This window comes from Pecten maximus, chromosome 19 (assembly GCF_902652985.1).
Source record: "Pecten maximus chromosome 19, xPecMax1.1, whole genome shotgun sequence".
Taxonomy (NCBI): domain Eukaryota; kingdom Metazoa; phylum Mollusca; class Bivalvia; order Pectinida; family Pectinidae; genus Pecten; species Pecten maximus.
Window position 1 is genome coordinate 8,692,007 of NC_047033.1, and position 16,579 is coordinate 8,708,585.

General features: G+C 35.7%; 1 protein-coding gene across 2 annotated transcripts in view; it reads right to left on the reverse strand.

Annotated features, from left to right (window-relative positions):
* Nucleotides 1-13,168, reverse strand: part of LOC117318134 (perlucin-like protein) — a 30,394-nt gene extending 17,226 nt beyond the window's left edge. Inside the window, exons 1-2 of one of the 2 annotated variants that reach the window (XM_033873145.1) lie at nt 13,105-13,168; nt 8,086-8,177 (exon numbers count right to left, since the gene is read on the reverse strand). In XM_033873145.1, the coding sequence (XP_033729036.1) occupies nt 8,086-8,177; nt 13,105-13,132 (120 nt within the window). In that variant the 5' untranslated portion in view covers nt 13,133-13,168. Of the gene's footprint in view, nt 1-8,085; nt 8,178-11,755; nt 11,867-13,104 lie in introns of those variants that run through there. The other variant, XM_033873144.1, reaches the window with a different exon arrangement.
* Nucleotides 13,169-16,579: the final 3,411 nt, after the last annotated feature.

A 16,579-nucleotide genomic window follows, 5' to 3' on the forward strand; every position in this document is an offset into this window, starting at 1 on the left:
CGTACTCGACTTACCTTACCGGACATTAAAAATCCACCAAAATATGAAAAAGCCCAAACGAGTCAATCAGAGACACAACAATGTCATATTCCTAGTATTTGTGTTTACAAGGAGAAATTCGCTATTTAACCCACCTACGTTTTAAAACATCCCGCTTGTTGTAAACAGTGACTGCACCGCCCCCTTCCTATTTTTCACGTTTCCGTAGCAAAAGTAAAACGTCCGCCCTATGGTCGTTTTCTTCACCATATGTACTAAGTCCTTTTATTATAGTGCACTACGGGATTCTTGATGATTTTCTTTATTTTTTTCCCCACATCTATGCACTAAATAACTTATTGTTTTTCTTTTTTTTTTAAATATCAATGAATTAATGAAAAAAAATTAAGTTCGGAAATTTTAATTTGATTCTGGAAAACTCAACTTTATTATTAGCATACAGACATTTTTCTTTTCTTTTCGTAAATCTACATTTTCATCCACAATTACAACACACACACATATATATCTTTACTAACTCGTGTACCATGTATAAATTGAAGAATTTCTAAAGCTATCACTTGTTTCAAATGAAAACTGTCCCAATGATTATTAATACCAAACATACATTTGAATTAACATATTCTATTGACTCACTATATAAATGGATATTAACCAAACTTAACTGTTTTTTCCAAAAGCTTAATTGTAAAACATGATTAACCGTGAATGCTGCCCATGGACTGTTGCCCGGTCGCGTTATTTATCGCTGTATCGCTTACCTGGTTAAAGGACCTGTTACAGGTTACATTGAGTTTTGGCCACGAGCCAATTTAATAAGTACCGGGTGATATTTATAGTACTATATGAGACAACCCATGTAAAAAAATTCAAAATGTCCCAGGGGCCTGTTCCATGACCATTTTAATATCACTCTACATGGGAGTGTGACAGGGTTCCATTTTTAGTCAAAATAACGCACATTTAACTTTATTTGCTTCAAAAAGTTATCATTTTCTTTAGAGTGATATTAACTGCAAATCATAGATGTATTTATGCAACAAAAAAATATCTATTAAAAAATTACACTATCTTAAACCCCAAGAATACCTATTTTTGTAAGCCAATTTAAAAAAAATATATTTGGCAATTATTTGGACCATCATGTTAAATATCCATGGTGAAAATTTTAGAAAAAATGAAAACCGCTTAAGTTGTCATACAGTGCACTCTGTCCAAACCGGACTCTGTCCAATCCGGATATTTGCCAAAACCGGCAAAATAAGTTGGTCCCGAAAATTCCCTTGTTTATTTATAGTAAATAAACTCTGCATAATCATGACTCTGTCTATTCTGTAATCCGGCCATGTATTTCGGCCCCATTCCTTCTGTATACTTGTAAATCTACTCTGTATCAACCGGCGTCGGTCCCATTGATGTTTCCCTGGTAGCGGTAGCGTTATTAATTGACCATTAAACGTCATTGTCCACAGGTGGCTCGGAATCTGCACTTGTTGAAAGTGTCAGATCGGTTGATTGTTCGGACTTGTGTGGTGGAAGGCCTCTTAAAACAAACAACAATCAGTGATTGTTTTCAACCGATGTAACGTACACATAGTGTAACGTGCACCTGGTCCGTCCCAAGTGTCTTCTGGGATACGCTGTGCCTTAAGCGCACTTGACTAGTTCAATCTCAGTCGGTATGGAATAAGTAATATTTACACATGATTAATCTATAGGTGACATATAAGAACAGATAAAACGGCCGTGCTGCTTGCCACGGAACCTCTAAAACTACAATACAAATAAAACTATAGTAGGCACTGACGCTCGCAAACGCCTAATGCACGTGCTCTCGCCGTGCACTGGTACGAGCCGTTGCTGTCGTGCGCGCCGGCAATGACCAATCAAGCACGCCGGCTACCTCGGGAACCGGCAATGCCAGATCATTCACGCCTATTACAAGTGCTCCCGGCACTTGCACAGCGCACCGGCTACCTGCGCACCAGCTTATGAAGCGCAGTAGTAATGCAAGTGCTCCCAGTGTCTACCTTGCGCACTGGCTTATCCAGCCCTGCGCAACAGCAATGCATTTGCTCCCGGCACCAGCTTCCTTCAGCGCACCAACCATACAATTGCTCCCGACACTGGAACCTGGTAGTGGTTAAACTTGCGCACCAGCTTCCCACAGCAATACAAGTGCTCCCGGCACTGTAACCTTGTGCATCTACCTCACGACTAATGGGCACTTATTCAGCAACCACCAATCGCTACATGAGAGACTTACTCAGCCTTCGTAGCTACCGGGGTTTGAAACTTGTCAGTTTCAGTCAGAATCACGCCCACTTTTTAGCGGCATATTCTCCCCCGAACACAGATCGTAGCTGGCTATTTATGTGCCAGGCTATTCGGCGAGCCAGTGGTGCCATTCATTTGCATATTGCACATTTCGCTCTAAAACCTTGTATCATCTATATATACAAACACATTTACATGGTATATTATCTTTCTTATCAATCAAGGTATATTTAGGAATCATTTTCAATCTATACAATCCAACCATTAATTAGTAATCATCCGATAATCAATGAGATAAAACAGCGCTTAACAATTGTATGTAAAAGGGAGATAACTCCAACAGAAAACCAATTTTCCTTACAATAGTGTCATATTGCAAGTGTTGAATTAAATTATGTTATTCAATTCAAAGTTTGTATATACATGAATAATGCACAATTACATCTTCTTTGTAATATATCTTTTTATTAGTATTATTTTTTTGCATTCAACAATGATATCAAGTAGAATCTCTACAATCCGGAACTCTCTACAAACCGGCTTTATTTTGTGGTCCCAAAGGTATCCGGTTTAGAACTTTAACCTGAATGTACCAATTGCACGATATTTACTTTCCTTCATTCGTCGATGCAAGCAGCAATATCCGCAATCAATTTGATCCTAATATTTACATGTAGCTTAACCATTTTAAAATAATTGTCATCCGATCGCAAAGTGGGTTACTTTTTAACATTGTCCTGCTTATCGTACATGTATGCACAGTCGTGGAACAGAAGCCAGACAGCTACGCTCGTCGCCAAGGCAACACAATTTATATTATTTTTATATTGAAAGCTTGATATACACTGTACATAAATAACATAAGTTTGTCATTTTGAAGATGAAATGCTCGTTTACAACAAATATTTATCATATTTTCTAAAACAAAAACCTGACCATTTCCCAATAAAGAATATAATGCGCAGTGTCAAGTTTCATGTAAATGTCAAATCCAGGGATATTTTCTGTAAATCACTTCTCTGGTGCAATAGAACAGACGAAATTGATAAATTGTTCATATGTATCATGGTTAACCATGGTCTTGCTGTTGACATTTAACTTTCAGGAAAACGCAGCAAGCTCATGAGGATCACGTACTGAATTGACCAGGTATAACGATATAGAGAGTGGAGAAAAGATTGTACAGTTCAATTGTTTTTTCCCTTGTGTAAAGCACATACGAGAGTTGCTTATGTATACAATATATCTACTAAGGCGGATGCGCTCAACAGCTGTCATACAAAATATATGTAATACATGTTCTATATCATACAGCACACGGTCTAAGAATGCATACAATATCACATGGTTAATATCCATGTATGTCCAGTACGAAAAACGAGATACAAGAGAGCCAATTTTTCATCTCACATAATACAATATGTGCTTTTATTATGTAGAATGAGTAGTCATTGCTTTTGTTAATCTGACATCTATGAAGGTATCAAATTATGAAATGATGTAAATCCTGCACTCATAATCAAATGTAATTGGACAAAGGAAATTTGGGGTAATGTTTATTTTCGAAGTGTAACCATAATAGTGGTGTAAGAAATGAATCCAGGCCCCGGCGTTGTGCAAGAATGTGTCTCCTGACTAAGACTACCAAAATATGATCAGGGTTGGAGTTTGGCGTCATGAAAAAACATATGTATGATGCAAATATGACCAAAGAGCGTCAGGGAGTTTTAAATGCACGTCACTGATGTGGAATGTGGTATGATGGAGTAGACGGACATGGGTAACACTAAAGACACACCGCATAACGCTTTGCTACTTACGGGGTACTCGGACGCTGTTATGTACATGTGTATCATACAAATATATGATGAGTGTCTGTACAGAACGGCGGTCGATTACCAGTACCTCGCGTCAAATCTGGACTATTGCAAAGATACCCAGGGTATACTAGTTTTATTACAAAATCACCAAAACACACAGTTAGAATCACTTCTAGGCTGGGCAACACTCGCTATCATAATCCCCATTGTGAGTCAGAGCGTTTGCGTGGGAGGTGTGACATTTTGCCGTGGGGGTCACGACAAACACCTGTCCAGTTTTCAGTACAGGTACATACATTGTATATTCGTTCGAATCATGAGATGTCAATTACCCACAAATATCATAGCTACAGTCCATGAAAAATGTTTGATATATAGAAAATTTTGATTTGTAAAAATTCGAATCATACATAGGTTCGTTAGTAACGTTATTTAAAGAGGCTTACCCGCAGACGGACCGGTAAACGGCACATCTCCGATCACTAAATAAACTTCAGTACACGTTTCTATGTGACAAAATTGGAGGCTTTCCGGCTTTATTTCTTGAAAACAATTACAGAATATGTATTTAAAAGACGTTTTAAAACTCAACCTGAGAGGGAAATGTATGGAATATAACGGCAAAATTAGACTTTTGCGGGTTGCGATTAAATAAATAATATTTAAAAATCAGGTTTTAATATCACTTTTCAGCGTTTTATGAGGAAAATAAAATGAAAAACTCAACAATTCCAACAATCTGTCATGTGTAAAAAATCTTTTTCTATTAGCCATTTTTTCTGATCTCTCTGCGGGCAAGCCTCTTTAAGCATTGAACTGCTTTCAGTTGGAAGTTATGGGCTGATGAATGCCAACTGGACAAAGGCAAATTTAATGAAGCGCGCTAGCGCTTCATGTTGAATTTGCCTTTGTCCAGTTGGCATTCATCAGCCCATAACGTCCAACTTAAAGCAGTCCAATGCTTATATTTACATTTGACAATGATTTTTAAAGACTATATCCAGGAATTTTGCTCCGACGATGGATGAACAAATTATTATCGTCACAGACGGAACAGACTGTTCAACAGCCATCTTTCGTTATCGCCGACGTAACAATTATGACGTCACTATATTAATAGCGTCATAATAAAGATTTGGAAGTTATGTACTCATAACTTCCAAGAGGGCTTGGTAAAGTTATATAGTGGGGCTGCAGTGTAAATGTAAATATATAGTGAGAAATTTCAGGACCAAGTAAAAAGTTCGATACAGCGAGAAAATCGTATCAACGATGTTAGCCAATCGAAATGCGTACAGAGTTTATACCACGTGTGGTATAAACAGATTGTTAATCAACAGCTGTAATGATTAACTGATGGTCTGAGAGTTGAATAACACAGGGTATTGTGGTAGAAAGGACCTTTAGCAATCAGTCAATGTCTTTCTCAACTCCCTAAGGAGCATAGGGGCGGAGTTGCTATTTTTGTTACAAAAACACGTACATTGTACACACTGCCCGTTCACGTACTCTTTTACAGCTGAGTCGATTAAACCACAACAAAGTAAGGTATCTTGTTCAAGGATACATTATAACGCCTGTGCAGGGACTCGAACTAACGATCCTTCTGACATGTCACCCTCCGTGACTACGTACATGTGTATCAATTTGATTAAAAGAATCACGGGAAGACAAAATACATGTACGTGAATTTGTTTTTGAATTCATCACATAGAATGTGTTTTCATGGCGTGTTGCGAATAAAACGACGATTTCAATCGCCAGTGTTGCGTTCTCTATAAATCAAAACAAAAGGGAAAAGAGTGTGGTTAAAATATGCTTGGTTCTGAACAAAACAAGAGTCCAGCGCAACATTTTCAATTTAAAGATTTTATTTTCCTATTTTAAAATCAACCTCCGCTTCATACAGAAAGGATTATAATCCGTTCATAAAAAAAAACTTTTTTTTCACGAACCCAATGAACATTGAGATAAACATCGTCAAAAATCTTTTTAAAAATTGATTTTCTGTTTTTTTTCCCTAATTTTGTCTTCATCCTTCTCTCCCCATGGAGTATCAGACTATCCGTTAAGCTAATTTTTACTTTTTTCCAAAAGTTTTACCCCGAGAAATCCTGTCGTCAGAGGCTTTGATCGTATTGAATAGGGATAAGAAGCAAATGTCCCTTATATTACATGTATATAACACATGACAACATGATACATTATAAAATGTCTACATGGAGGGACGAAATTGCCGTATGTTTTCACGGCTTCTTATCAATATTTCCACTACTGCACATGAGCGAAACATATGCACATTCATTTTAATCTATATTTTCAACATATCCGATGAAACTGATATTTCCGTCAAGAATACTTTCATTTTAATATGAAAACGAAATGTCGAGTGATCTATGATGCCATATTGCACGTTGCTCACAGAAACCTGGCGATCATTTTTTATAACATTAATCCAATTCGGTGATATTAAATGACAACATATGGTCTTAATAGACGAGTGTATCTCTTATAATATACGTTTGTAATAAGAAAGAATATGACAGTTCATTATTATTCAAGAAATGTAAAAGTTGTATTTCGTTAACGAAAACTGTATCAAATATCTCATCATGCTGGTATTGTTGTCGTAAAAATCGATTAGACGTCTGTTTCGTATGACCTACGACAATATTCTGCTATGTTATGATATCAGAACTGTGGTTACTATGACAACGGGCCCCCATGTTTTGTCATTTTATCAAATGGTGTCAGTAGTGTTGAGCGTAGAATTACAATAGAAGATTTAGATTTCATGACTTGGCCATTTTACAGCACATTTTGCTTTAAATATCGCAACTGTAAATGCTGTATTTTGGCTTACGTAAATCGTAATGCCTAACAAATGAGATAGAAGATTAATTGCTGTATGCTCGGCCAAATAGCTAAGTGACCTGTATGTTGTAATTGCGATTAGAATCATTATTTAGCAAATAGCTTTCAGCACGGTAACTTTAATATTCAGTTATATGGAATTTCTACTATATTTAATGACACATTATCAGCGTGACAGAAAGTGGTGGGAGTATGTATCAAACTGTTCCCAGTTTTATCAATGTTCCTGAACATAAACAAAAAAAAATCCATAGGAAAGCATCACAGATTTTAAGGAATGTTCCTATATTAAATTTTTTGCTTTGAATCTAAATAATGCTTTCCTATGGAAAGTTTCCGTGAGTTAAGATATATTAATGAAAATGGTCCCTGGTAAACGACTTGCACGGGCGGTTTAAGAATAAATTAGACTGGTGCTTTACGGTAGAGAATGTTGATAAAATTTCGTAAGAAAGAGTGAGGTTTATTTACTATATTTCAAGACATGTTTAAAAATTGTCCAAGGCACATTTTCCAGTGCAAAAAAAAAACAAACAAAAAACAAGAAGGAAATAGGCCAAGGTGTTTACAGTGTACTGTGGCCATCTAAAGACTCTACAGAGTAGTTCGATTTCCGGGGTATTTAGCTTCATTTTTTCTTGCTGAAGCTGATGTCAGTGTGCATCATGTGATGTCTCATGTTAAATTCTTCCAGTTCAACATTTAAATGTTCAAAATACTAAAAGGTTGAATATGTTATGGTCGTACATATGTAAGTAGTCTTAAAAGTACAATTTAATTTCTGCATCATTGAAACACGGTTGTAATTTTTTTTTATTTTCGGGTATTGCATGTAAAAATGGTTAACGAACTTGCCCCCGACTCTTTTATTAGATTTATGAATTCATAAACTAAACAAAATAACCTATATCAATCCAAAATGTCTTTTTGTCTTTTGTGTAATCGCATTTGTACAGGCTAACGATGGCTTTACAAGGGTTTTAATGATCCGGAAAGTGTCGCATGACACCAACTTATTTTAGGTTTACGCCACATTATATCAAATTAGTAGTTGGACTCCAGCAGAATCAAACCATTATGTACATGCAAAATGACGAGAAGATTTATATTTTACCATGGCTTCCGTCCACGTGATCTGGTTATGACTGAACAGGAAGCATTCATCACCATGTTTTATCCAACCATCCAGACAAGCGTCTGCACAACCTGAAATATTCCAAATGAATATGCTCTGGGATTTTTTTTCAATAAATCACACTCCAACGTACATCTGGCAAACTCACATTTAATAAAAATACAGTCAACTTAGATATCTCGAAGTAAGTCGGGGTCATAAAATAGCATCGTTATATCACGAGTATCGAGATAGCCCGAATCTATCTTATATAGATATTTTACTGTCAAAAGTGAAGTTTTACCTCGAAGTAAGCGTTAATTGAGTATGTAAATTAGTTATCAGAGTTTAAGTCACTGTTATTTAACTGTATACCGTATTTCATACGAAGATTAATGTATATGTATATATAGAGAATACATGGTCAGTGTCTTAAAATATAAGCTGTATTTTGGCGAGGGTAAAGAAAGACTATAAGACTCTATCATATGTGGTCATGTAGGATAGGGATATTCCACCCGAGGGGTCACAAAATGTGGTAAAACCCGAGGCTCCGCCGAGGGTTTTACCACATTTTGTGACCCAGAGGTTGAAATATCCCTATCCTACATGAACCACATATGATTGAGTATTTTTCTCTCATTCCCCAACCTAAAATATGCAAAATAGGCACTATCTGTCGATAGCTTTCTCAGATAGACGCCATTTTTTCTCAATCCAAACTTTTTTTCTACTGCATATAATAAAAAAAGAACAGCGCCAATCGATTTACCATACCCCATATATGCAAACTGTGTTTGCTGTTCTAAAAACGAAGGAAACCATTCATTTCCACAGTCTATAACGTTGTTTCAGCAGCCCTGTCATTGCAAGCGAAGCCAAATCACTTGGATGTCGGCCAAGCTAGTGTGTCCTTTCGCGTGAAAATATAGTTCCATGTTTTATTAATAAAAAACAATAAAAGAACGTGTTTTTTTACATAATTTATATCATAAATAAAATAAATTATTAGATCTGGCCTAACACATGAAGCAGACGATGTGTTTACAAATCTATAGATAGATCTACTTTCGGTTCGGCGACCTACTTTTGTATCATTGCGCGCGCGTGGCTATCCTACACCGGAAGCGAGGTAATACACACACAGCAAGCATGGGTGTATTTACCTGGACAGACCAGTATGATACCGGTAGGGATGAGAGAAAAAAGTGGCGAGCCTTGGCGAGCAAAAAATAAAGATTGTACATTGTATTTTAAGACACTGACCATGTATTTTATTTATCCTGCAACAGTCATCAGAAATAATCATTTTGAAGTGAAACGGTATCAATAATGATCCAAATACGTTTTTAAATGTTGTTGCACTTGGAAGTAAAAAATGTAGGTCAGTCGAATTGACGCACGTGCTTAGATTCCAAAATACAACTTTTTTCCGTCATTGTTGTATACAACAAAACTATATATGGTGGGTGTATTCCGACATTGCGGTGGCAGTTGCAGGATAAATAAATATATATATATATATATCATGATAATGTATGTATACACAATACGAAATATTATACTGGACATAACAACAGATAATCGTAGAATGTCGTTTCCTTAAACTTATTCTTTCAGACTTAAATTACTACTGCAATGACTGCATAAATATGATATATTCTTTATTCATTTTACAACAATTTCGTAACAAGTTATATCCTCCTAGTATACCCAGTCTTGTCGACCCGGATGGAAGCGCCGCGATATGAATCCTATACCTGGATAGTGGGCAGAACTCAGTACCTTGCGAAATAAATAACCACTTTACACCTTTGACGTGCCATGTTATCACCCGAAACTCATTAACTGCGAATTGAAAGATCGACTTTGCCAGTAGTGAGCTGTGCTTACCGGGAACTCCATCTTTTCTCCATTTCCATTTTGTTCCTGATAAATTAGCTTCTGAACATGGAAAATCGGGCTTTTATATTATTTTTTTTTCTTTAGCGTATGTTGTCAACATTAGCAAAAACTTATCGTGATAATATAATCGGATATTACTTATATGCATAAACATGTTGTTCCATTGTTTATGAAGCCCGAACAATAGGTTAACTATGGGATATATGTAGTGATTTGGTGCTTATTTACTGCTATGTAAAATTTGGGAAGGTTAATATTTCAATAGTAAGTATATGATGGACACAAAGAACCCGTGATTTGTTTTTGTGATAGAACGTTATCCATCATAGGTCTTCCATCTCAGTTATGTCTTACTCGAATGGCAGTATATTTAGATATTAAAATATTGGTATTCTGTGATACTCGTGAAATATATGTTATATTAAACAGGTAATCATTCAATAACTTTTATGTATTGTATGTGAATACATACAATACATCTGTCTGCATCCTCATTTCATCTATCAAAATTTGCCGTATGATACATGTGATAATTGACTTAATTATCTCTCTGTTGTAAAATAGCAATGATTGCCCAATAATAACTCGACATTGGCAGTAAAACAATCAGCATGGTTGCTTAGCAAAGGCCACTTTTCAAAATGATAATTTTTTTCTTATTGCTAAGTAACCATATTTGTTTCGATTTATGTTGTTACATTTCATGGCCGCGTCATGACCGATAACGCAGCATCTCGTCGACCCCCAGTATCCCCCCACCCCCAAAAACAAACAAACAAACAAAAAGACAACAACAAAACATGCAAACAATGTAACAAAATTTGTGTTCAAACAATGCTGTGTAATGCATACAATTAAACGTCAAACTATATATTAGTTGTTCATGAATGCAATGTATATGCTTGTGTATTATTTAAACGTATTACAAGTGTATTTGAAAACTGTAAACTGAAACGTCCGTTTCATTCCTAATTATAGAAAAACAAAATAAATGCAAGATGTAAAAAAAGAAAAAAAATGAATTGATATACAGGAGATATGAATTCAATTCGAATAAATTCTCATGTTTCCCAAATATCGACTGCATTTCAGCATCTGATAACAGTTCGCTGTTTTAACATTCTTAGTTAACTTTAATATTCCCAATACAGCTAGAATGCCCGATAGGTAGTTCGGAAATAACCATATTACAAAGAAAAAAAAGTAAAAGTAAATCCTAAACAAGGTGGCATATTCTAAGATCACATATCTACGGTGTAGCCATATGGTCAGCAGTATATACGATTTTAATATGAGTAAGAGTGATAAGGTGCCCACGTAGAAGCTTAATGAACAGTGAGGATTTAATCGTCCACAAGTGCACAAAGACATCCTCTCGCCTAAGGGTTTGCATGTTTGGAGAGAGGGTGAACAATATGGATAGAGGATAGGTTTTAGTAAAAGGAAATTACATGTCATTTTATAAATCCATTCAGCATTGGTAATTAATAGTTTAATTTGTCATTTAAAGATACAACGTGAGGATTAATAGAATCAGTATCCAACCTTTGTTGTTAATATTAGCACATGACACGAATTATGAATGGATTGTCCTTCGCATGCATTTTCGGTTTCATACCTCTATTTAACACATAAACCATGTCCTTTTTCCATCGACAATCTTTGACATAGATTTATACATCTATTTACCTGTTATTCATCTTACGCTCTTAATATAGCACCATCAGTAATGTGCACGTATATATTATATGTACTGTATGCTCACCAATGAGGACAAAAAGACCAATCCATTTGGTTATGGACGCCATTTTTCAGTAGTCCTAGTAAGATAAGAATTATATTGGCCTCTATCCTTATCAGTAGATAAAGGTTCAATGATACAATAGATATGATATAGGATATACCATAACACCTTGTTACATGTAGGTGGGGCTTTGTTACACTTTTACTTCATACAAAACGGCTTATTGAAGTTTTGTCAGTAGTTCATAGTTAATATAGGCACATGGACGGAAATGATGCGGCGAACATCCCAGCTGACTACGTATACGTCCTTGGATAATGCAATGTCTACTTGGATTAATAAATCCAGTTATTGATCTCAAAAGATGGTTATAATTATGTTATTAAGGTATGATCCATATGTAGTTCACCTTCATTATCAACAACTTTTTGTGGTTGTTAATTGGACGTTTTAGGGGAATTTTGTTAAAGTATTTGACTCATACAATATGTCATACATAAGCATATCCATGCGTGGCCTGTTTTCGTAGTCCTTTTAAAAAAAAAATTAAATTCCTTTTCACCTGAAAATTATTTACTATTTTCAATACAATTTGTAAATGTTGTAAAGATAGTTGGCCATGAGTGTTAGAAATATTTAGCTATACAAATATTTAACTTCAAAAATTTACAAATACCTAATGAAAAATATTAATGAATTCATGGTAAGAACATTCTGAATCACATCAATGTCGCCAATATATATACTATGATCGAGTTCCTTTATGTTGGATGATAAATGGTCCATGAAAAAATGTTATGTATACCGTTAAGTTACTATTCAAATTGGTTTAAGATGCTACACGTCTTTGTTATACCAGCACACGGAGAAGTTTACTTAAGAATTTGATATTTCCCGGGGCTGCGAAACGTTTGATTCTTTCCTAAACTATTTAATACGGTATTATGTTGTAATACTTATTGCTAAAGTATCAACGCATGAAATAGGTATCACCCGAAATTAAGTATACGACGGTAACTCGAAGTAGACGTATGGGCGTGTCCAAGTCTGATACATTGTATATCTATACAGCATGATGCAATAAGAATTGATGTGAAACGGTTCGATTTGCAATGTCCGCCAACAACCATGAGCAACCCAGGTTCAAAGGAATACTTGCGTTTCCGTCCCTTAATGTTTATTTCTGTACAGTACAGTGTGTATAAGTTACTCAGGTACGATTCACAAACATGGCATATACTGCAAATAACATCTATTAAATAACGTATATTAAAAACAAAACAGGCGAAGGTAAAGAACATACAAATATACCATGCAACCTCACAAGAGCTCCGTTTAAAAATATAAAACGATATAACCTATTATCATACCTGATATATCCTTCACCCACCCTGGCATCCTTGAAAACCTTCCGTTACGACTTCAAAGTCATAGTCATACTCTTGCCTACAGGAACACAGAGAAAAAGGAAATGAACCCACCTACAAATGACTTTTAAAACTGACAAATTATCTCAAAGCACATGAATTAATACCTCGGTGCCCTTCGACGCAAAGTTCTTGCACAGAACTTGTATCCTCCTAGCCTAATACTACACAAAACTAGCCAATGAAACAACACATGTTAGAATATTAACCAATGACAATGGAACTAACAGCAGTAGCGTGTCAACATCCGATAAAACATTAGAAACTGTAAAATGTCATATTAGAGAAGAAATATGATTACATCGGCATGTCATCTCTGTTAAGTCATGGCTTACACTGTCTCGATCAAAAAATAGTATCATTAGGCTTTTAATGGGCTTTTGGATTTCTTTATCGCCATTCCATTCTTTCAAAGTCACGTGACGTGAAAGACCACATGAAGTTGTTGCCGTCTGCTCTTATACTTAGAGTTCACTAGAAAGGAAGGGCTTAAAGGGAGAAAAATAGAAACTTTTCACATACTAGTACTGTGGCGTATTTTGCAACGAGGCTCTGTTAGAAACATCAGACAAAGTGGCATAAGTCAGAAAATAATTAATCCCAGTTACGGTCGAATAGAATGGACCATTCAGATAACTAGATAAATCGAGAGGAAATGGTGGTCATGGTGCAGAGGGGAAAATCTTAAAATGAGAAAAAAACATTGGTGAAGAACAATTTTATTGATAATCATCAAATGATAACCAGAACTTGTAGTCTGTTATGGCTGACAATTTTCCTAACGGCATTTTCATTCCAGCAAGATAATGACCAGATACATTTGACAATAACAAAAGAGGAAAATTCCTTTCATGAGCTAGCCCGCAAATAACCCAGACATTAATATAATCGAAAATCAATCACTACTGATCAAACAAAAGCTTCAGGCATGATTCATGAGATTCGAGGATAGAGAAGATCCGTTCAAGATGACATAGTGCTTTGGTATCGACACCAAGCCCGACTTCATTAAATATCCATCTTATAAGATCCCACGAAGATTACGGATTATCCTCAGATTAAATGTTTATCTGACAAAATTGTACTAACGTCTATTTTTGAAAGGAATCATGCCCGTTTTCAATATGACCCCCAAAACACGCCGCGATATTGTCATACGTCGGCGTTGTCTTAGTGACAAACTATATTTGGTGCATTATTACTGTTTGAATCTCATTACAATTCATATGTTTTATCTCATCCCAATTCATATTTAAAATAGTTATCGTTTTCTGCTTAAATCTTAATATGCAATAAGAGTATCTCAACAGCTACCTATATGTAAGATTGTACAAAAGACACACAGGATATAAGCAACTTTATCCTGATAGAATAGACCCCAAATTGATTAAACTGAATCGCACAGCTGTTCCATCCTTCTAGGACTCAGCAGTGATGCTATAACATAAATACTGTCGATATGAGCAGAATACTTAATAGTGTGTGTAGTTCCTCTACATTAACCGATTATCCCGACCTTAACAGCTCGCCATAAAAATGTATCGGAAGCGTAACTTTTTAGAATTTCCAATCGTTTACGTGTCGTCCTTAATTCCTTCAACAATGCAACTTACATGTCGCGGTGGATTCAGTATCTAATAGCACACGAGTAGACTTTGTGCTATTAAAGGCTGATGCACGTCCATATTGGAAAGGTAAATGCGATAATGCCATATGTTTTGTGTGATCTACCTTTAACATGTGTAATGCTTTAACTGAATGGCAGGGTTACCTGTCAATAGGTGGCTAGTGTCACTCATGTATTACATGCAGTTCTCATAAATGTCACAAAGATTATGCAGACAAAGTCAATAAACCATGTAGGCGGTAAGCCATTAACTTACTTACTTACACTGAATCATCTTAAAGGCATGAAGTTAAATATGTTCCATCAAGTAATGATATGATCAAATGATAAATGAAACTCTCCATAATATTCTAATATAGTTCTTTCGGATAATGCCACACATTGATAACGTCATCAGTTTCAAGGCACGTTTCAGTTAGCATTGATGATGAGATATCACGTTTCACAGGAAACTGCTGTTTCTGAAGACCAGCCATTTTTTTACACTCGGGTTGAGATATCACAGAAAGTATCGATGAAAGATTCTATTAATCACAACCCTTATGTACATGTTTGGAAAGCCCCATGCGGTTCAGCGAAACTCTGACACGAGGTTTGAGATATCTCTCCACGGAAAACATCCCTTTAAGATTCTATTACTGTAGTCCCTCGTGAAGGAGCTTGACTACCTAGCACTAGGTAAGCCTCGTGTTGACCAGCGAAACTCATTTGGGTTAAAAATCTCTACACGGAAAATACCCATTTATAGTGTATTAATCTCAACCCATCGTGTTTGATTGACTAGCCCTTGACAAGCGTCATGCTGACCATCGAAACTTTAAAACTGGAATTGGAATATCGCTTTCCACAAAAAAAAACAACATGTAATAATCTTATAATCGCAACACTCGTGTAAGAGTTTGACTGACTAACTCTTGGTAGTGTTATGCTGACCCATCAAACTCTTACACTGAGGGTGAGATATCTCTCTGTGTGAAGATAAACCCATATACTAGTCTATTAAGCTTAACTCTTATATAATATTTTCACTAGCAAGCACTTGGCATGTCTCTTACTCTTGAAAGGCACAATTAATATTTTACTGGTGTGTGCTTTTCTTATCTCAACTTTACTTAGTGCATCTCTGTTGAACATGTTTTGTGGACGTTTTTTTCACCGGAATTACCTGTGCGCAATTCCAAAGAATTAGTTTTAAACTGGTGATTGAATTCCGTTCAGGTTGTTATGAAATTTAAAGTGTAGGAGACAACTTTAATCAAACATGATTCCTAAATAATATTATTTATGCTTTACACGTTTTGATTTCCCGAACGCGTCTTTTCTTTAACAACCCGTCTCATGACATTATTTGTCCCTGGCCAGACAATACATATGTTTTTTTTAAAGCTGTTAATTTGTCTGTTAAAAAACGGCACTTACTCTAATCAAATTAATGCCTATGGCATAAACGCTGTGGCACATTCCTTTCTTCTATAATTGATTTCGGTTTTGCCTCAAAATGAACAAAAACATATGTAAAAGCTTTTCTGAACGTTGCGTCTCCATGAGGAATCTTTTAAGATCATATTCGCTTCTTTGTTCAAGACTGGAAAGTATACCCCTTTAAGTCTACAAAATTAACGTTAAAACAGTTGCTGATTTTGTTAATGCTGCAATATTTTGTTTTGATAGAATTGTTTGTATTTCATTCGGTAACTTCTTCCACCTCTTCTTCTTTAACACTTTTGAATCGCTTTGCCTTTTTTGTTGAACATGGATTTTCCTGCTAAACAAACGAGCATTGCCTTAAAA